Source organism: Mustelus asterias, chromosome 17, assembly GCF_964213995.1.
Source record: "Mustelus asterias chromosome 17, sMusAst1.hap1.1, whole genome shotgun sequence".
NCBI lineage: Eukaryota > Metazoa > Chordata > Chondrichthyes > Carcharhiniformes > Triakidae > Mustelus > Mustelus asterias.
The window spans coordinates 68,030,941-68,054,341 of NC_135817.1; the positions used below are offsets into that span (position 1 = coordinate 68,030,941).

At 45.8% G+C, this 23,401-nt stretch overlaps 1 protein-coding gene across 1 annotated transcript in view; it reads right to left on the minus strand.

The window, feature by feature from the left end:
* The window catches only part of LOC144506076 (uncharacterized), a 186,980-nt gene that overhangs the window by 20,687 nt on the left and 142,892 nt on the right, over positions 1-23,401 (minus strand). The window contains exons 7-10 of the mRNA XM_078231893.1: positions 14,384-14,447; positions 9,261-9,329; positions 6,823-6,894; positions 1,641-1,697 (exon numbers count right to left, since the gene is read on the minus strand). Of these exons, the coding sequence (XP_078088019.1) occupies positions 1,641-1,697; positions 6,823-6,894; positions 9,261-9,329; positions 14,384-14,447 (262 nt within the window). The remainder of the gene's footprint in view (positions 1-1,640; positions 1,698-6,822; positions 6,895-9,260; positions 9,330-14,383; positions 14,448-23,401) is intronic.

The window sequence follows — 23,401 nt, forward strand, 5'->3', positions numbered from 1 at the left end:
AGATGGGGCGAGAGGTGAAAAATCGAGTTTGCGTCCAGTTTCTTGCCTCTCTTGTTCTTGCCAGCCCCTTTTTGCCAGTGAAATCAGCCTTGAGCCCAGAAAGGGCACAAGGCTGATTTAAATATTAATGACATGTTTAACATGTCACAGAGAGCCCAGGACGCAGTCATCCGGGCTCGCTTACCTTAGTCCCCTCACCAATCACAGATAGTCCACACCAATGGGACCAGATGTGATGGCCTCATTGGTGGGACTGGAGGCCACTGAAGCCCCCTAGGAGGTTGGGGATGGATTGTGCAGTGCCCATGGGGTACTGCCAGCCTGGTATCCTGGGGCTGCCATCCTGGTACCCTGGTACTGCCAGCCTGGCACCCAGACAGTGGCAAGGGCAGAGCCTGATAGGGGCAGGGCTTGACTGGGTGTGATCTGAGGGGGCAGGGCCTGAGGGGGACAGGGCCTAACAGGGGTGGAGCCTGATGGGGGCTGGCGAGGGGGTGAGGTCTGTAGGAGGGGAAGGAAGCGAAGAACCCAGCAGGGGAGGGCGCTGATTGGTGGGGCTGGCAATCAGGGGGTAGTGGTGATGATTACCAGTTGGGGGCGGCAATCGGGGAGGTGATTAAGGGCTGACGATCTGAGATGGGGGTGGTGTTTGTAGGGGGAGGGCGGGGTGGCGGCGATGGAGGAAGTGATGATGTCCTTGGTGGGAGGCAATGTCTGTGGGGGTGGGAGGGGATGACAGATCTCCCAGTATACTGTGTACACAATGGGAGATCCGGACGTCTGTGCAATGGCATCCCTAGAACCCATCCGCCAGTCTCACAAGTGAGCTGGGACTCTACCCCGTCCCTGCAGGCGAGCTTCACATTATGGCCCATAATTCGCATCGTTTACCTCGCTGAAAAAAACAGCTGAGAAAATCTATTGTTTTCTCGCCCATTCGACCCTGAGAAAATTCTGCCCAATATCTGAGATTAGATTATCAGGTCCCATGCTTATCATTTAAGAATCGAGCTGCGATTGTCCCAAGATTTAAAAGCAAAGGACAAAATCCTAACAACATGCATCAATTATCAAGAAAGTTTTCTTAATTTCTTTATCTTTAAGTAATTCATGCTAACACTCCTGTTTAAATTTAGAATGAAATTATGTTTTTTGTATTGCTGAGAGATGAACTGCACAATGGGACATTCCTATTCTGCTCAAAATAACAATATTAAGTGCTTCTTGACACGTTATTTATTGTTGAGGTCAGATGAAATGCTATTCTTTCCCCTTGGCTAAATCCCAGTCGTGGAACTGCACCTTTGCTCTGCAGGAATGGTTTCATTTCCATTTCTGAAACTGTCTACACTTACAGATTTTGCATGGGGATACCACATTGATGATAATTTCAGTATCACACTATCTCAACAGGGATGCCTATTGGAAATTTGGACTTATTCTTCCCCTCGTAGCTTTTGGTCCATTTATATTAATGAATATAACATTACACGGCCAAATTCCCAAGACACGTTCCTGGCAGACAAGACTGCATATTAGAGTGAAGATTCGTAAATTTATTCATTATATCTATGGTCTGGCTGTTAATTGCAACGACAAATGGACTGCACTTTAAACTCTGCTTCCTCCATTCCACTTACCTTTATCTTTGAACTTATTTATGTCTTCCTTGCCATGGAACTGATCAGGAGTTCGTTCTGTTGCAAACAACGTAAGAGTAATAAATAATCTGCATTAATCCGTGAAGAATTGTTTTAAATGATTTCTGGTGGAAATATCTGTCCCATTATTATGGGAAAGCAGGGAGTGCTGGGCAGAGGTGTTCATTGCTGGGAAACCTGGAAATGCAGGTAATACGGCTGTGAAGATGAAGGACCTTGGCTTTAAAGGATTTCTCCGTAACCTGCAAGCAGCCAGCCAGATTGAGGAGTTCAGCTAGTAAGCCTCAGTTGGGGAAGATCAAGGAGAGATGTTTGGCTGGGGAAAGACAGTGAATGCATGGTTAGAGGTGTGATCATGGATGCAAGGTTGAGAGAAATCACCGGCTAGGGATCCGGAGGGTAGAGTATTCAACAGTTTGGATCGGTGGGGGATGGGGGTGTCTCCACCAATCACCCACTGGGTGGGGGTGAAGGGGTTTCAATCTTGGGCAGGGAAGCTTGAACAACTGTGGGGAAGCACTCTGCTCTTCCTGGCTCACAAGCAGCCCTAGAAAAAAATTCACCTGCTGGATCCAGCCTCTCTTCGGCTGCGGGGGTGCAGAATTTAATGCGTTCCCCTGAGGAGGGCTTGGTGGCAGGAATTATTTAATTGGGTAGGATGGTGGTGGAGGGGAATCCCCCTACCTTTATGTCTCTGCCCTGATTAAGTCCTGGGCAGGACAGTTCATGGATAGCCCGAAAGGATAACCTGTTATAGGTGCTTGCAAAGACGGGGATGAAGGGGGCTCCCTCATTCAAAGACGGTCAATACCTACCTCTCGAGGCATCAGGAATGGGAGTGGAGCGTCCGCTGGCCACTGTCCCTGGCACTACCTGCAATGGACAGGTGCTGTCCTCTGATTGGCACAGTGGCTCTCAGGGAGCAGGATTTCCTGAGGGTCTTTGAAACCATGGAAGTCCCCCAATGTCCATTTAAGTGCCTGATGGTGAGCAGTCCCCGAAGGAGGCATTGCAGGAGTCTCAATGGGTTTCTAGCCATACATCCTTATTTTGAATTAAATATTGCTCTGGTGTTCTGAGCCTTGGGAAACCTGATCTACAGTCAATAAATTTAAAACTGTGAACATTTGAGGCACGTAAAATTTTAAAATTCTGTGGGTTTTGGATTTTCTAACTTTGAATCACCTCTCCATTCTGCACTCTGCCACTCATCATTGTGGAGTTCTAACTCCCATTAAATCTAACACTAAAAGGGTTTTGGATTAAAGGGCTGTTGTCATCCTGTAAATTGTCTTGTTAGAAGATTTACCAGATTATCTGACAGTGAAGAGTGAAACCAAACATTATCTAAAGAAGTGGCAATGTCCATTCATAGCCCAAATTAAAATTTAAGTTTAAAGTTGATTTATTAGTAGGCTTACATTAACACTGCAATGAAGTTACTGTGAAAATCCCCTAGTTGCCATACTTTGGCGCCTGTTCGGATACACTGAGGGAGAATTTAGCATAGCCAATGCACCTAATCTGGATGTCTTTTGGATTGTGGGAGGAAACTGGAGCACCCGGAGGAAAGCCATGCCGACACGGGGAGAATGTGCAAACTCCACACAGTCACCCAAGCCGGGAATCGAACCCAGGTCCCTGGCGCTGTGAGGCCGCAGTGCTGGCCAATGTGCCACCCTGTCGCCCAAAATAACGGTTTATATTTTGAATGCACAGTTGAACTTTTGTTGGCAAAATTATGTTGTACTGTATATTGGTCCACCGAATAAAAAATTTAATGGAAACTCTGAGAAGTCTGGCTACAATTCAACCCTTGACTTTAGCAAAGCAATTATCTGTAATCAGGAATGGTACCATAAATGTGATAATAACATGAAAGATATTTATTCAGGTACCTAATATTTTCATCGCAGCAATTTTAATAAGGGACTTTCCATGCTTGATTTTTAAAAGTTGGCGCCACTAATACAGGTTCCATATTCGTTGCTAATAGGTTTGGAATATAGTATTGACATAAGCTGCAGGTGACATCAAAGTGCTTTTATTTGTGTCTCCAATGGTGCGTTACCAATAACAATTATTGTATAGCTAAGAGCAGGAATGTAAAGAAACCTCACTGAACACCAATATCAACACTCAGGCTCATAGAAATGGAGAAAAGGAGAGGGGACTGGTAGAGGGCATGTTTCTTTTAGAAAGACTGAGCTAGACAGTTTTTCAATAGGGAAGGATGCATATGGATGTGGTCTGATCTACAAGACCTAGCTTTATTTCACATTTTCTGTTTTGCTTGACTTGATTTGCAACACACAACTAGAGCATCCTTCTCGCTAAATAGGGGGTGTAAAATGCACAAGTTTATTAACGTAAGTAAAGCAGGTTAGTTTTTTAATGTAATATTTTCTGCAGTTATCTCTTTTCTAATAGGACAGGTCAATATTCTTCCTGTGTTGTTTTTTCCCTTGAGATTCACTTCCCTTCAAGTAAACCTCAGAGGGCCCGATTTTACCATCGCGTTGTGCCCATTTTCGGGCACGAAAGGTTGGGCGTAAGGCGAGTAGCGCGATCCGCGCCCGCCTCCGCACCAGTTCCCCCTTTACCAAGGCCCAAAAATGGGCGTGACGGCCATTTAAATGCATTTGCATGCATTTAAATTGACTTAATGGACTGCACACCCAACCTTACCAGGACTTCCCCATTTACCACCACATTCGCCCATCCAGTTTGGGCGCAAAACAGACATGCTCCACAAAAGTCCAATTCGGGCGCACCAGATAGTGAGGAGATAGGTGCCAAGCATCCGACAGCTCTCTGCTTGAGATTGGTGGGGGTGGGTGAAGGGGGGGTCTGCTGCCATTTTGCCTGTGGTCAGTGAGGGGGAAGGGGTGAGGGGGCTGCGTTAAGAGGGTCAATAATGTTGTGGGGGTGGGGCAATATCTGTGGGGGCCAGGAGGAGGCATTATCTGGCCCGGGAGTGATGTGGCGGGAAGCAGCATTCTATCATTTGTTTCTGCGCATGCGCAGTTGGAGGCGCCGTTCAGAGCTGCAGGATTTCGGGCTTGTTAAGCCCCACCCACAGGCTTGTGCAGCGCGATTTGGAATCGCTGATATTTTTTCAGGCAGAGTGCATATGGGGGCGCCTGAGAACAGGCGTAAAAGTCAGATCTGAAACACTCCCAGTTTCAAGTCTGCCCAGCACTTAGAATCAAAATGGTAAAATAGGGCCCAGAATTTAAAATAGTTTTTAAAAGTTCCATAAATGACAACGTTTCTGTTAAATACTGGAATTTCAATAACTCCAGTAGTTACACTAAGTTGAAGTTATGTGTCGTGGAATGCTTTGGGCAAAAATTGCATGAAGTTTTTCAGTTTTTGAATTATAAGATAGTCTTGTTAGCATCTTTGCACTGATAAATGTCTAAGCTTGTACAAAAACTGTTTGGGTAACTAAGAGTATAGTAAGACCCTTGATTTTAGGGGTCCTGGTGAAACACTGGGCCCATGATTGGGCGCAAAAACTTGGTAAAATCAGGCGTGAGGCGGGTACCGCGATCCGCACCCACCTCCGCATTGGTTCCACCTTTACCTAGGCCTGAAAATGGCCTCGATCGGGACCGCACCCGAAACGGGCGCGACAACCATTTAAATGCATTTGCATGCATTCAAATTGACTTAATGGGCTGCACATCCAACTTCATTGGCACTTCCCCTTTTACCACTGCGTTCGCCCATCCGGAATTGGCGTGAAACAGACATGCTCCATATAAGTCCGATTCGGGCACTCCATCAGTGAGGGTTAGCGAGAAGGTAAGTGCCTAGTGTCCGACGGCTCTCTGCTTGAGATTGGTGGGGCGGTGGGGGCAGGGTGGGAAGGAGGGTTCACTTCCACTCTGCTTGAGATCGGTGGGGGGAAAGGGGGGGTCCACTGCCACTTTGCCTGAGATCAGTGGGAATGAAAGAAAGTCCGCTGCCACTCTGCCTGAGATCAGTGGGAATGAAAGAGAGTCCGCTGCCACTCTGCCTGAGATCAGTGGAAGGGAAGGGGGGGGTGTCTGCTGCCACTCTGCCTGAGATCAGTGGAGGTGAAAGGGGGTCCGCTCCACTCTGCTTGAGATTGGTGGGGGGGAAGGGGGGTTCGCTGCCACTCTGCCTGAGATCAGTAGGGCCGCTGCCACTCTGCCTGAGATCAGTGGAGGGGAAGGGAGGTCTGCCGCCACTCTGCCTGACATCAGTGGGCAGGGAAGGGGGGTCCGCTGGCACTCTACCTGAGATCAGTGGAGGGGAAGGGGGGTTCACTGCCACTCTGCCAGAGGTCAATGGGGGTGAAAGGGGGTCCACTGCCACTCTGCCTGAGATCAGTGTGGGGAAGGATGGCCACTGCCACTCTGCCTGAGGTTAGTGGGGGTGAAAGCGGATCCATTGTCACTCTACCTGAGATCATTGGGGGGAAGGGGGGGTGAGGGGCTCACGATCAGTCTGGGTGGCGGAAGGGGTGGGGGGGGGGGTAAGATGGTCAGTAATGTTGTGGGGGTGGGGCAATGTCTGTAGGCACCAGGGGGTGGCATTATCTGGCCCGGGAGGGATGTGGCAGGGAAGCAGCATTCTGTCTTTTTTTTCTGCACATGCGCAGTTGGAGGCGCTGATTGGAGCTGCAGGGTTTTGGGTGTGTTAAGCCCCGCCCACAGGCTTGTGCAGCGCGATTTGGACTCACTGATATTTTTGCAGACAGAGTGTGTATGGGGACACCTCAGAACAGGCCTAAAAGTTGGATGTGAAAAAGTAAAGTTTATTTATTAGTCACAAGTAGGGCTTACATTAATACTGCAATGAAGTTACTGTGAAATTCCCCTAGTCGCCACACTACGGGGCCTGTTCAGGTCAATGCACTCTAACCAGCGCATCTTTCAGACTGTGGGAGGAAACCGGAGCACCCGGAGGAAACCCACGCAGACACAGGGAGAACGTGCAGACTCCACACAGACAGTGACCCAAACTGGGAATTGAACCCAGGTCCCTGGCGCTGTGAGGCAGCAGTGCTAACCACTGTGCCACCGTGCCGCCCTATTAAGGTCAAAACACTCCCAGTTTCAAGTCCGCCCAGCACTTAGAATTAAAATGGTAAAATAGGGCCCACTGTGTCCAACCTAATCTGGTTTACCTGGAATGATAGGTTTTGGTGATGAACTGGTACCAGAATGGAGATTGGCACTATCGGAAGCTGACTGACCACCTGAAACAGTTATTGAAAAGCCTGATCAGGAATTTTACTCAGATTATGTACAATCCAAAAAGTTATTCTATAAAGTTCAGTGAAAGCTAACCAATCATTTTTTTCCTTTATTCTTCCACGGGATATGCAAAGTAATTGTAGGCCTGGATCTATAGCCCTTTCAGAGAGAAGTTGAGAGCCAACCAGACATTGCTGAAGGCCTGGAGTCACATGTAGGCCAGACCAGGTAAGGATGGCAGATTTCCTACACCATTATTGAGACTGGTTTTATAGACCAGGTTCATGGATTGAAGTTATTATTTAATTGAAATCTCATGATAGGATTTGAACCCATGTCCCCAAAGCATTAGACTGGTTCTCTGGATTAGTTCAAAAACAACTTTCATTTATATCATGCTTTTAATATTGCAAAATGTCCCAATGCATTTCACAGAATAAATTATCAAACAAAATTTGACACTGAACCATTTAAAGGACTAGCAATGAAAAGCTTAGTCAAAGTCATTTAAGGAGCTTCTTAAAGGAACAGAGAGAGAAAGGAAGACAGGTTTAGATATGGAATTACAGGCCTCGAAATCTGAAGACAAGACTGCCAATGGTGGAATGAAGATATTTGGGCATGCACAAGAAACTAGAATTGAAAGATCATAGATGTTCTGATGGATTCTAGGGCCAGGACGATTACAGAGATAGGGAGGGACAGAACATGTAATGATGTGAAATCAAGGATGTAAATTTTAAAATCAGGGTGTTGGTGGATCATGAGTCAGTGTAGATAAGTGAACACAGGAATAATTAGTGAACAGGTCTTGGTGCAAGTTAAGATGAGGCACCAGAATTTTGGATGAAGGGGCAAGTAGGGTGGATCATGGAGAGCATGGAGGAAAGTTCATTAATCTGAAAGATCAACCATGTTTCTCCACAGATGCTGTATATTTCCAGCATTTTCTGTTTTTGTTTTAGATTTCCAGCATTTTACTTTGGTAGAACATTAGAATTATTGAGTGTCGTGGTAACAAAGGTGGGGGGGGGGGGGGGGGGGGGGGGGGTGAGGAGTGTGGTGTTCAGCAGCAAATGAGCTGAGTCAGCGACAGACGCTGGCGAAGTTACCAGTATGAATGTAGGTACTCTCAATGAGACCAGAAATTCCCATCCAAGGTCAACAATGATTTCCGTTGTCGGACCTCGCCCACTCCTATTCCGTGGCAGGTGAGGTGGTAGAGTTCCGACCCAGGGGGGCTATGAACAGTCTGTTTAGCCTTAGAAAATGGCTGAGGTGAGGCAGAATCAATGGTTAGGAAACAGTTTGTGGTGGAGATTGAAAACAACGGCTTCAATTTTCCCAATGCTGAATTGGAAGAAATTTCTGCTCATCCAATGTCAAGACAATCTGTTTATTTGTCTTCAAATATTCCCCTCTTCTATCATAGTACTTGTCTTTACATATCGCCTTTTAATATGGGTCAATTAGGTTGGTGAATTTCCTGCTGCAGTTGACATTGTAACTCTGGATAAAATTTAATGTCCCCATTGGCTGGGAGGTAGAGTGGGCAATATAATCAGGTGGGAAGGGACCATTGCCAACTTCCTCTTTCAAGTTCGGGGCCAGGAAAGTTCAGGGCACCTTTCCCACCTCAAGGTCAATTGAGGCCCTTAAGAGCAATTAAGGGCCACTTAATGGTCTGGTGAGAATAACAGAAATGCCTGAAAATTGGAAATCCTACTCTTGAATTCTGCACTTCCTGTTTTTGTGATTGTAGGAATGGGGGCCGGGCGTGTTCCACAATGCATGGTTTATGAGGGCAACCAGCTATTTAAGTCATCAGCAGTAGACTAGGAGTGGGAAACCCAACGTGTGTAGATTAGACCAGAGCAGGTCAGAACTTGGTGTATTCATTTGGATAGCCAAAGTACCCTTTTGGACAGGTATGGTAACCCTTTAGATCTCGTCTCGGTGCAAATTTGGGCTAGGCCAGGTGCCTTAATTTACTGTATGGAAAGTGTACAAACTACAAACGAGCAAGAAATCTGAACAACAACTTTAACAGAATAATACATTATATTTTCAATTGGTCCAATACAAACTCTCAAATATTGCAGAATATAAATTTGCATTTTCCTCTGTAATATACTCACATAGCTGAATACCCTAACAATGTAGAAGATCTACTGGGTCCATTATCCTAAAACATGCATTCCTTATTTATTTGCCTGGTTAGCGGAAATACAATTAATCATAATTTCAACACATTTTGTTGCAAAGCATTCAGTCCTTGGATGCATTGTGCAGATTCTCCAACTCGCTATATGGCAAACAAACTGCATATAGATGTCAAAGAGGCTGATTATTTTGACTTGAAACATACCTAAGACCACTCCTGTATTTACATGAGGCTTTTTGGGAAAAAATTGTATCCGATTTGTTCCATTGCGTCCTAGAAATATAATGGAATTATTTGTGAAATGTATCACAACTTTAATACATTGATATATACATTGGCCAGGATTTTGTGCTCCCGTTCACATCAGATGTGAATGGTGACGGGAATGCAAAATATCACGAGAGGCCCAAAATGCACCACGTATGTCAGCATGCAGTCCACAATTGTCTCCACAATTACGCCAGTGATGCAATGGGATCCCAACGTTCAACATCATGAACCCCATGAGAACAAATTTAAATCTAGTCAGATCTCTACACCTGATATTTCCACCACCCCCGGCATTATATTATCCATTTACATTTTTGTGTCCTCACACCGACATGAATTATTACTACTCTCTCACGGCATTCACCTGGTGGGCAGAACCTGTCAGAGGAGCTAAAGTCAGTTCACCATGAAGGCGGCGAGTTATAGAGTTTTACAACACAAAAATAGACCCATCTGCCCATCATATCTGCACTGGCCAGCATCCGTTCTAATCCCAAATTCCAGCACTTGGTCTGTAGCATTGGATCATGCCTGGCAGTACCCTGGCACTGCACCCTAATATTGTCCTTAGCACTACCCCTGGGCACTGCCTTCTGGGGCTTCACTGTTGCTTTTCCTGCCCACTGTGAAATCTGCATTTAAAATGGGAAATTCCATCCATTGTTAGCATATTATTATTTTCTGTTTCAATTTGGAACCTAAATGAAATGAAAGTTGTGTCATAAAGACAATAAGAAGTCTCACAACACCCGGTTAAAGTCCAACAGGTTTATTTGGTAGCAAATACCATAAGCTTTCGGAGCACTGCTCCTTCGTCAGATGGAGTGGATATCTGCTCTCAAACAGTGCACAGACACAGAAATCAAGTTACAGAATACTAATTAGAATGCGAATCTCTACAGCCAGCCAGGTCTTAAAGGTACAGACAATGTGGGTGGAGGGAGCATTCAACACAGGTTAAAGAGATGTGTATTGTCTCCAGACAGAACAGCTAGTGAGATTCTGCAAGATCAGGGGGAAAGCTGTGGGGGTTACTGATAATGTGACAGAAATCCAACATCCCGGGTTAGGCCGTCCTCATGTGTGCGGAACTTGGCTATCAGTTTCTGCTCAGCGACTCTGCGCTGTCGTGTGTCGTGAAGGCCGCCTTGGAGAACGCTTACCTGAAGATCCAAGGCTGAATGCCCGTGACTGCTGAAGTGCTCCCCCACAGGAAGAGAACAGTCTTGCCTGGTCATTGTCGAGCGGTGTTCATTCATCCGTTGTCGTAGCGTCTGCATGGTTTCCCCAATGTACCATGCCTCGGGACATCCTTTCCTGCAGCGTATCAGGTAGACAACGTTGGCCGAGTTGCAAGAGTAGGTACCGTGTACCTGCTAGATGGTGTTCTCACGTGAGATGATGGCATCCGTGTCGATGATCCTGCACGTCTTGCAGAGGTTGCTGTGGCAGGGTTGTGTGGTGTCGTGGTCACTGTTCTCCTGAAGGCTGGGTGGTTTGCTGCGGACAATGGTCTGTTTGGGGTTGCGTGGTTGTTTGAAGGCACGAAGTGGGGGTGTGGGGATGGCCTTGGCGAGATGTTCGTCTTCATCAATGACATGTTGAAGGCTCCGGAGGAGATGCTGTAGCTTCCCCGCTCCGGGGAAGTACTGGACGACGAAGGGTACTCTGTCCACCGTGTCCCGTGTTTGTCTTCTGAGGAGGTCGGTGCGGTTTTTCGCTGTGGCGCGTCGGAACTGTTGATCGATGAGTCGAGCGCCATATCCTGTTCTTATGAGGGCACCTTTCAGCGTCTGGAGGTGTCTGTTGCGATCCTCCTCATCCGAGCAGATCCTGTGTATTCGGAGGGCTTGTCCGTAGGGGATGGCTTCTTTTACGTGTTTAGGGTGGAAGCTGGAGAAGTGGAGCATCATGAGGTTATCCGTGGGCTTGCGGTACAGTGAGGTGCTGAGGTGACCGTCCTTAATGGAGATGCGTGTGTCCAAGAATGCAACCGATTCCGGAGAGTAGTCCATGGTAAGTCTGATGGTGGGATGGAACTTCAACCTCCGGAGCCTTCAACATGTCATTGATGAAGACGAACATCTCGCCAAGGCCATCCCCACACCCCCACTTCTTGCCTTCAAACAACCACGCAACCTCAAACAGACCATTGTCCGCAGCAAACTACCCAGCCTTCAGGAGAACAGTGACCATGACATCACACAACCCTGCCACAGCAACCTCTGCAAGACGTGCCGGATCATCGACACGGATGCCATCATCTCACATGAGAACACCATCTAGCAGGTACACGGTACCTACTCTTGCAACTCGGCCAACGTTGTCTACCTGATACGCTGCAGGAAAGGATGTCCCGAGGCATGGTACATTGGGGAAACCATGCAGACGCTACGACAACGGATGAATGAACACCGCTCGACAATGACCAGGCAAGACTGTTCTCTTCCTGTGGGGGAGCACTTCAGCAGTCACGGGCATTCAGCCTTGGATCTTCAGGTAAGCGTTCTCCAAGGCGGCCTTCACGACACACGACAGCGCAGAGTCGCTGAGCAGAAACTGATAGCCAAGTTCCGCACACATGAGGACGGCCTAACCTGGGATGTTGGATTTATGTCACATTATCAGTAACCCCCACAGCTTTCCCCCTGATCTTGCAGAATCTCACTAGCTGTTCTGTCTGGAGACAATACACATCTCTTTAACCTGTGTTGAGTGCTCCCTCCACCCACATTGTCTGTACCTTTAAGACCTGGCTGGCTGTAGAGACTCGCATTCTAATTAGTATTCTGTAACTTGATTTCTGTGTCTGTGCACTGTTTGAGAGCAGATATCCACTCCATCTGACGAAGGAGCAGTGCTCCGAAAGCTTATGGTATTTGCTACCAAATAAACCTGTTGGACTTTAACCGGGTGTTGTGAGACTTCTTACTGTGCTTACCCCAGTCCAACGCCGGCATCTCCACATCATAAAGACAATGCCATACATGTATTCCCTGGTATTCAGGAAACATATATGCCAGAGGTCACAATATGTCATTGGGGATTTTGCGTTTTTTTTTCATTGTTTTCTTTCTGCGCACAAAGGTTTGGAGGGAGAAATTTAACTCACTTTTATACCTGAAACGTGGACAGCTAGGTTTTGAAAACTGGAGGGGTTGCAGGGAGGGGTACACAAATCCCAGCCACTTTCTTGACATCTGATTCTGTACACAGGCAGAAGTGTTAAACAGCTTGTCCACCTAAAACAGCATCAGTATTTGATGCTGTTCGATTTTGCCATTTATCATGTGGGAACCCAGAGAGAGTCAACAGGCTTTTCCCACACTGGCTGAAATCACGGCTAAATCCAATCCTGTCTCACTCAATATTCGAACATGCACCTGTTCAAGCAGGGATATGGGGAAATGGTGGGTATATGGAGTTAGGCTGCAGATCAACCATGACCTTGTTGATTCCTGGAAAAGGCTCGACGGGCTGAGTGGCTACTCCTGTTCCTACATCCCTAATTTCCTATGGAAAACAAGCCTAGCTGATTTACCCCTTCCTGATTTGGGGAGGCAATGCCCCTTCACTTGCTGCACCTCAGATCGGCTAACTCAGCATGCACTGCAGATTTGACCTGGTCTCCTCAACTGGCAGTATGCATGGCATAGAATTTTCACTTCAGTGGGAGCGTGCAGCAGTCTCGGGTGGTACACAGTCCACACATTTTCTCTCCTCACTGAAGTCAGCAGAAAGAAAATGAAAATGGATTTATAATGGGTGGGCAACCTGCTACTATTCATTTCACATTGCAGCAAAGTTAAAACAGTGCTTTTTCGGCATTATTAGGACTCAACATTTTATATCAGCACAAACTTTGCTCTGTTTAATTGCTGCCACTACTGGTTGTATGCACAGAATAGCATGTAAGGTCACATGCAAAAGATTATATCCAATATATTCATCAATATGTAGATACACTGATATAATTTATATCTATTCACTTACACCTTTAGGATTTTTAACCAAATCCAGATTGCAAATAATAATTTGGAATAGTTCCCAAATTAAAAATCCTGATTGGAAAGTACAGCTTCAGGCCAAGTCAGTTATTTATTGCTTTGTGCCCATGGTGGTTCTGGTCACTTTAATGGGCTGGATGATATAAGATGAAGAGGTTTATCACCAAGGCAGGAAATTAAATAGATTCTTTTGATTAGAATAAAATATGGAACCTCAATCTGGTTGCCACTGAACAAAATTGAACTGAATTGGATTAACCAAACAAAACATTGTAGCAAAGAGTGCAACATGTATATAAAGGACCCTTTCAGCATTTACTGCTAAATGAGTAGTCTATAGTCTGGGACGTGATAATGTGATATTGTTCAGCTGTTAATCTGCTATTTAAGGCAATGTTTTCTAAATGAGCTATTGCAGGTAATTCTATTATAAATAGTTATCAATCAGAGGGAGCTTGGAACTACTTGAAACGGCTGACAACCATATTTGGGCGGTGGTGAGTACTGGTGACTGGTTGTTTCAGAATGATTTGGGTTTTCTAGCCCTCACAGCTACCTTATCAGGATGGAGTGATAATGATAAAACAGTCACAATGCCAGCACATATATATTTTTCTAGATTCACCCGAAATTGAAAATTAAATAGATGTTTTAATATATAGGGTAATAGGAGAGTTGAATCAACTCTTGTAGGAACTTGACACAAGCAAAGGTGTTCCTACAGGAAAAATGTCAGTCAGAAAATATGCCTTAGCATGTCTTAAAGGTAAACTATGCAGTTAACTGAAACATTAGACAGCAGGGAATAATATTCTTTCAACTTTGATTTACAATTTCAAAATTTAGCTTTGTGAAGTTGATAAAGTTGGTGCATTTATATTAATTATGCACATCCCTATTACTGGAAAGTACAAAGCAAATCTTATGCTTTGTTTGCATAGCGCGCAAGAAACAATACTTTTCACTGTATACTAATACATGTGACAATAATAATCAAATCAAATCAAAAAATATTTTACTCATTAATTTTACTATCTTGAGAAGGCTTACCTGGATTAGGTGCAGCTAAATCTTTTTTGTCTTTTATTCCTATAATATTAGCTTTTCCTGATGGCTGAAAGAAATACAAGTTCTTTATAAGCTGTATTCATCAATTTTCAGTCCTTGTGAACCATTTTAATCAACATATAAAGAAAAGGAATACACTGAAGAAATTCAATTGCATTACTCCAGCAAAGGCTTTTAATGTTCCAACTTATAATTTGGTGCATTATACATTTTGTGTAAGCAAAGATGAAGAAACGAGTTACAATAATGAAATAAAATAATTTAAAAGTTAGGAAATAGGAAAGATAGGTCAGAGTTGGTGAAAGCGAGAAGTTAAGCTTAAAATACAAAGGGACAGAAAGATAAAATTTTAAATAGAGAATCATTGACAAAATGGAACAAAAGAAAGCATTGATAACTGTTCTATTTTTGTGAAGTTATTTTTCATAGACTAAAGGATTTACACCTGGGGCACCTCTTATTGATGTAACTACTGTGTAACTATGATGCAATGTCCCATGACTAAGAGACTGAGACTGATGGGAAGCAGAAGTACAACCTGTAGAGTATATGTATATAGACCTATAAACAAGAATGCTTTTTGCATAACAGTCCATGGTAGCATTCCTAGGCAAATCCTAAGGATCAGGATCCTGAACTCAAAACAAACCATAGTGGCAGCAGACAGAGCAATAAGACCCAGAAAAACAGCAAAGGAAGACTACAAATCTGAAAGACGTGCAAATCTTTAGGAAATAGGACAAGAAGAGAAAAGATTGAAGTCTAACCTGAGAATGGAGCACTAGAGTCCTGCCAGCAGTGAGTACAGATCACAATCTACAAGCCAAACTACTGAAGCAGAAAAAAATCCAGAGCTTAGGTCAAGCATGGATGCTACATTCACAACAAAAACAGAAAGTGCTGGAAAATCTCAGTAGGTCTGACAGCATCTGTGGAGAGGGAATAGAGGCAACGCTTCCAGTCAGGATGACCCTTTGTCAGAGCAGGGTCACACCCAGAACTGTTCCAAAGCACTGAAGGCTTGCAACAAGCTCAACACTGGGACATTTGGAGGAAGAGATTCTCCAGAAACAAAATGCTTTACCCTATGTGCAGACAACGCAATAGCAAGACATAGGGGAGCAATCTTAACAAAAAAATTCAAAGTCCAGTACGGCATGAAAACGAAAAAGGTTCAGATCCACTTTTTAGGTGCGTTCAAATCTGCAATCTTATTCACTCAGTGCATGAATGACTCTGAAAACAGTTTCCCACCCTTAGAAGGAGGGGGCGGCCTTAAATTGCACAAATGCTGGTGGAGAGCAGCAGAGAGTGCCATTGTGCACGCGCAGGTCTCTAGCAGCAGAAGCCTGTCACGCAGCCTCGGCTGATCTCAGCCTGCCTCACAAACAGCACCCCCTTATCAATGCAGGGGCCTATGGCCTATCTCAGCCTCCCCCCTCCCCCACCTGGACCAATCCCCCCTCCCTCTCCCCCACTCAAATGGCCGCTGGACCATCCAGCCCGTGACTGGTCACCTGATCCTCCCCCCATAGCCAGCTCCATTCATCCCCTTCCCTACCCTACCGATCCCTGGTGCAGAGTGCGCAGCGAGTCAACCCCTCCACCACCAACCTGCCATCCATGGTCTGATCCAGCCTCCAGTAGGCCTTGCCTCCTTCTGGCCCCACCTCCTTGGCATTGCCCAGTGGGCAGTGCCAGGGTGCCAGCCTGGCACTGCCCAAGAGGCAACCCTTTCCCCTGCCCTCCCCAGGGGTCCTCCAGTTCCACCGGCGAGGCCATCACAATTGGTCTCCATTGCTGGGGTCCAACTGTGATTCATGCCAGAGAGAACCTTTCTCGGCGGGGCCACAGAGGCAAGTGAGCCCGGACGATTCTGTCCCAGGCTCATTAAATGTATGTAAATTCAATTTTAAATATATTAAATATTCAGCCTCATGCCAGAAGTGGACATAAGGCTGATCATGCCAGGTATCTGGTACTGGTATGATCGCAAGTGGCAAGAAATCAGGCATCAATCCGATTTCTCGGCTCTCTTGTGATCTTACCAACACGCCCCGCTCATCGGCTAGTAGGGTGCAACGGTAAGATCGTCTCCATGAGGCAATGGAGGCTTGTGTGAGGCTTCCAACTCATACAAAGAAATCCACCAGGCATGCTTGCAGTTGAGGCTGATTCATAAGATTGATGAAATTGCTGAAGATCAGTCAGTAAAGTATTCAGAAATGGTGTTCCATCCCTATTTTCAGGCCTAGGAATGCTGACAACCTGCACTCACGCTTAGACAAAATCAAGAGCGAAATTGAATACATGTTAGAAAAAGAGGTTATTTCTTCAGTAACGATATTTATAAATTGGTGTTCTGGAATGGTCCTAGCAACAAAGCCTGATACTTCAATTAAAATCTTCATGGACTGACATGTCAGTCGAGTGTGAGATCCACCCAATGATATCAGATGATGAAATTCTCAACAAATTATCAAAAAGCAGCATCTTCATAAAAGTTGATGCTAAGAATGGCTTTGGACTGCTGGACAAAGAATCTAGATTGCTTTTTGGTTGCTATTGTTTTTACAAGTTAGCATTTGGAATTGCATTTGCACCAGAGAAATTCCAAAAAACAATGGGGGCGATTCTCCCAAAAGTGCTGAATTGGTGAGAAAACTGGTGTAAATCACGATTGTTTTTTCAGTTCAACTTCAGACCCAAATCTCCCACACTCTGTGCACTGCAGAGGTCACAATCGTGAATCTCAGTAAAAGCTCAGGTGCATTGTCGGACCCGGCATGGAATTATGCTAGGCTGAGGAAACATTCTAATCACCTTGGTTTTCTGCAGGGTCAACAGTAATTTCCAAAATTTGCACAATGTGTCCTAAGCATTTTATTGTAAGTTTTGCATAATCATATTTGTCATTTAATGTCAAACCTGTTACTTGTCGAACTTTGAGGACTACACTCATTCAACTATTCACGTTGGAGTCTGACAGTTCCGGGCCTCTGCACATGCGCAGTGGCCCCAATCTGTCAGCCTGCAGTTTGCTGGCCAGCTCGATTGCTGGTCAGCCTGGGACCCCCGCAGAGCCTCCCCCCCCCTGGGCCAGCCCGGACCCCCCCCCCCCCATTGTCCCAGAGCACCCCAATCTCCAACCCCCCTGACCCCCCACTGGGAGGCAGATCACCCCCCACCCCCACCCCTACCCCCCAGCTCGCCCCAATTGCTGGCCTCCTCCAGCCCTGACCAATTCCTATGCAGAGTGGAAGCGGGACCTCCCATCCCCACCGATTGCTCCCTAGGCTTTGCCCCCTTTGCCCTGCCCACAATAGGTCCCTCCACCTTGGCACTGACTGATGCCCGATAAGTAGTGCCAAGGTTCCCTCTGGGTATTGGCACTTTGCCCCTTGGGCAGTGCCAGCAGGAACTGGGGGGAACCCGATTGCCTCCACTTCACTCCGGCAGGGTCTCCCGCTAGTCCCCTGGAAGTGGGGAGCTACTCTAAACCCCACCGGAGTGAAATACTCCTGGCAGGATGGGAGATGCTATCGGGCCCAGAGAATTCCATGCCGGGTCCGACAATGACATTTAAAATACATTAAAAAAAGATTTAAATTACTTACCTCTTTTCTCGCCAGTTTCCAGCGCAGTCCCGACTGCGCCTGTTCTCCAGCTGTGGGAGACGCGCATGCATCAGGAACACATGCGTGAATCCCGCGAAATGGCCAGCACACGATTCTCCCATCCCAACGCGCCAAAAGACGTGCGCGTCAGGATGAGAGAATCGGGCCCAATGTTTCATATCGTGGAAGGCATGGAAGGAGCAGTATGTTATTTGGACAACATTCGCACACACTGTTCATCGAAGGAAGAACATGACCGTCGAGTGAGTGTAGTCCTCAAAGTTCGACAAGTAACAGGTTTGACATTAAATGACAAATATGATTATGCAAAGCTTACAATAAAATGCTTAGGACACATTGTGCAAATTTTGGAAATTACTGTTGACCCTGCAGAAAACCAAGGTGATTAGAATGTTTCCTCAGCCTAGCATAATCACAGAATTATGAAAATTACTTGGGAAGCACAACCAAGTTCCTAGCAAACCTGGCTGAAATTAACAAGCTGTTAAACAGTTGTTCAGACAAAGTCAATAGTGGCGCTGGAATGTGGACCAACAAAATGCTTTTGAAAAGATCAAGAATCTCTGATATTCCAGCGCACTACAGCTCAGAATTGCCGACAACTGTAGCAGCAGCTTGGGCACAGCGCATTTTCAAGTTCAAAAAGGTGGGTAAAGAAGGCCAGTTTATGTGAGTTGTAAGATCCTCAAGATCTCTCATGGACAGAGAGAAAGATATGCAATCATTGAGAAAGAAGCATTAGTAGCCACATGGGCCTGTGAGAAGTTCTCCGATAATGTCATGGGATTAAGGTTTAAAATTGAAACTGACCATAAATCTTTGTTTGCTCTTCTTAACATAAAGGAAATTTCAAAAATGGTGCCTAGAATTCAACATTTTAGACTGAGACTCATGAGATACTCACTGAGTACTTTCAAGGGAAGTACTAGACTTCAGCAAGTGCATGATCAAGAATACCAGTGGAAGGAGTGAAACAGGAAAATAAAAGTTTTCATGAGGAAATGGAAACATATACTCTGTTTCATTACTAAACACTTACCAGCCATGGAGAACACATTACAAGAAATTAATCAAGCACAATCACTGGATGATGAGTGTATCAAAATGCGTATAGCAGAATGATGTGGAGATGCCAGCGTTGGACTGGGGTAAACACAGTAAGAAGTTTAACAACACCAGGTTAAAGTCCAACAGGTTTATTTGGTAGCAAAAGCCACACAAGCTTTCGGAGCTCCAAGTCCCTTCTTCAGGTGAGAGAAGAAGGGAAGGGGCTTGGAGCTCCGAAAGCTTGTGTGGCTTTTGCTACCAAATAAACCTGTTGGACTTTAACCTGGTGTTGTTCAACTTCTTACTGTATAGCAGAATGGCCAGATTATACTCTTAACAACCCAGTATTTCACCAATACTTCAAACAGAGAAAACATCTCACAATCGTAGATGATTTCTTAATTTTTAAGAACAGACAAATCATCCCTAAAACATTTTGACTCGACATTTTACAAAAAAACTATCAAGGTCACTTGGTTATATTGAAATGCCAAGCAAGAACCGAGCAATCAGTCTGATAGCCAGGCATCAGTCATTCAATTGAAGAGTTAATCACAAATTGCCGTACATGTGTAGAGAATAGCTAACGGCAGAGTGAACAACTAACAGCCTCCACTTTTCCTTCAAGGCTATGGCAGCACCTGGAAATGGATTTATTTGAGTTTAAAAGCAACATTTTCACCACCATCATTGACTATTACTCTCGATGGTTTGAAGTGAATGGACTGCACAGCATCACAGTGGAGTCAGTCACTAAATCACTAAAAATAAACTTCATGACACATGGCCTCCTGGACAATGTGGTATCAGAAAATAGTCTTCAATTTGTTAACAAGCCATTCCTTAACTTTATGCAGGAATATGGTTTCATGTTTGTGACTAGTTCACCTAGATATCCTAAGTCAAATAGAGAAGCAGAAAGCATTTGAACAACCCAGAAATTGATGAAAAAGAACAAAGGTATTGGGGTGATTCTCCCAAAAACATTCTACGTGTCAAATTTGTGTAAAAACTGGAATAAATCCCTCTGGTTTTTTCAGCAGGAGTTTCAAAATGAATCCCCCACATTCTGTGCACTGCAGAGTACCCCAGCGTGATTCACTCCAGAAATCAGTGGGTGGAGTCTATTCCCAGTGGAGAGACCGGCAGCATAGCATTAAGCGGGCCATTGTGCATGCGTCAACCTGTCCCCACACTGCCAGCTTCCCGATCGCTGGTCAGCTCATTTGCTGGCCAGCCCCATGACCTCCGTATCGCCGGCATTCCGACTCCCCCATGGCCCGATCACTGACCCCCCCCAAACATGTCAAGCCAGCCTCAACTACCTCAAGACCCCCACGCCCTTGCCCTTCATTTGATCTCAGCCCCATGCACCCCACAGCCCAGTCAGCCGGTCACCCAATCCCCTCTCCACCAGCAGCCTCGACCTTCCCCTCCACCTGCAGCCCCGGCCCACCCAGCAGGCTGAACCCCGTCCCCAGCCCTGATGGTCAGCCTGAATCACTGGCCTCCCTGCCTCCATCACTCAGCCTGACTGCAGAGTGGCAGCGGGACCCCCCCCCCCACGATCAACCCCCCTCCATAGGCCCCGCCCCCATAAGGCCCAGCCCCCTTGGTACTGCCCAATACCTGGTGGGCAGTGCCAAGATACCCCCTGGGCATTGGTACCTTGCCCCATGGGCAGTGTCAAGGGGCCTAGGTTGGCATTGCCAAGATGGCAATGCCAGGGACCCCCTCCAGCGCATGATCCTCTGGAGGGCCTCACTGGCCCCCCCTTCACTCCAATGAGGTCGGGTTGCCAGCTCCCCGCAAGTGGGGGGTTATACTAAACCCCACTGGAGTGAACCACCCTGGTTGACGGCGCTGGAAATCCGGCTGCTGGAGACTTGTAGAGGCCATGGCATTCAGCAGAAAGCCCGCAAAATGGCCTCTAGTTGAGTCCCCTAGCCCACTGCACTACAAATGCAGCGCAGCAGGCTGGGAAAATTGCTCCCATCAACTTAACTATAGAACCTTACCATTAAAAAACAGGTGCTCACCATGTGAAAATGGCTTCAAACATAACTTCCAACTCTACAGCAGACATTCCAACCTAACATTACATCAGATGATCATGGGAGAGTTGGGGAATGTGAGGCGGAATAAAGAGACAGTCATTCTCCTACTTTCGGCTTTAGGCACAGAGCACAAGTTGGCACTGTGTCACAGCGGTTAGCACTGCTGCCTCACAGCTTCAGGGACAAGGGTTCAATTTCTGGCTTGGGACACTGTGCAGAGTTTGCACGTTCTCCCTGTGTCTATGTGGGTTTCCTCTAGGTGCTCTGGTTTCCTCCCACTGTCCAAAAGATGTACTGGCACATTGGCCGTGATAAATTCTCCCTCAGTGTACCCAAACAGGTGTCGGAGTGTGGGGACTAGGGGATTTTCACAGTAACATCATTGCAGTGTTAATGTAAGCCTACTTGTGATTAGCAAATAAACTTTAAACTTTAATAAATAAACTTACTTAAAAGACTTAAAAGTGCTACAGCTCAGGGACAGAGTGTCGATATGAGATCAACAGAAAGAAGGCACAGCAATAGACAAAGCTTCACAACAGAAATCTTACATAACTTAGACAGACCAGAGAAATGTCAGAAGGAACTAAACGGCCTTCAAATAGTTGGGACGGAAATGAAGGGAAATACTACTTGGACATGCTACTTAGATCTGGAGGGAGACAAGGAACCACAAACAAGTCAAAACTCTACAACAGTGGAAGACACTCATATCGAACAATGAGAGAGCATCATTCATCCTCAACCTCAAAATGAAATCAGGGAGATTGATCATCGGGGGATATGTCGTAATATGTATATATAGTTGTGATAAAGACATGGGGATAGATGTAGGCTAAAATTCTCCTGTTGCACCCGCCACGGGAATCGTAGTGGGCGAGACAGAAAATCTGGTGGACCATTTAATGGTCCATTAAATTCAGGTGGGCATTTCTGGTCTTGGGCCGAGCGCAGCTGGAGAATCCTGCCTGTACAGTAAAGGGTTAACTTCAGGAGCACCTGATACTGATAGAACAAAGAGCAGCACAGCACAGGAACAGACCCTTCAGCTCTCCAAACCTGTGCCGATCACATTTATCTATCTAAACCAACTGCTTATATCCCTCTATTCCCCATTTGTTCATTTGCCTATCAAGATAAGTCTTAAATGTGGCTAACATAACTTCATCAACCACCTCACTTGGCAGTGCATTCCAGGCCCCCACCACCCTCTGTGTAAAAAACTTTCCTCGCACATCTCCACTCAACATTTCCCCTCTTGTCTTGAATTTGTAATTGTCATTTCTGCCCTGGGAAAAAGCTACCAACTGTTCATCCTATCTATACCTCTCATAATTTTATAAACTTCTATCAGGTCGCCCCTCAGCCTCTGTCTTTCCAGGGAGAACAATCCCAGTTTATTCAATCTCTCCTCATAGCTAATACATTCTGTTGGAGTAAAATTGAGACTGTTCAAGCCATTATTGTGAATGTAAAACTTTTTAAGCCATCATTGTGAATGTAAAACTTTTTAAGACAAGAAAAGTTGTGTATGTGACTTTGCACTCTGTGGTTAACCACAAACACTTGAGCCCTGACTAGTGACAAGCTGGGGTGAGCGAGATCTCATTTTAGTGTAAAAGTGCAAAGCAAGCAGGAATAGTCAGACAGCAAAGGACAGAAATAGTCAGGTACCTCAGGGGCAGATGGCCTGAAAGGGGAACTGGAACAGTGAGGTATTTTCAATGAAATGTGATTGGGAGTTATTGATAACTAACTATTGTCAAGGGGTCCAATTGGCCAAAGTATGTAACTGCCCATGGCTTGATGCGAAACTGCCGATGTTTGCGATGTTTTAACGTATATAAATGCGCTTGCCGCCAAGCCGGTTTGAGGAACTCTGCCCAGAGATCCTCCCGAAGCTTCGATTTAATAAACTACATGTTGAATCTCAAGTCTGATCTCCGAGTGGTGACTTTTCCCACAACAATTCCATACCAGGCAACAGCCTGGTAAACCTTTTCTGCACTCTCTCCAAAGCCTCCACGTCCTTCTGGTAGTGTGGTGACCAGAATTGGACACAGTATTCCAATGTGGCTTAACCAATGTTTTATATAACTGTAACATAATTTGCCAACTTTTATACTCGATACCCGATGAAGGCAAGCATGCCATATGCTTTCTTCACCACCTTTTCCACCTGTGCTGCCACTTTAAGGATCTGTGGACCTGTACTCCCAGATCTCTCCGTGTGTCTCTGCTCCGGATTGTTCTGCCAT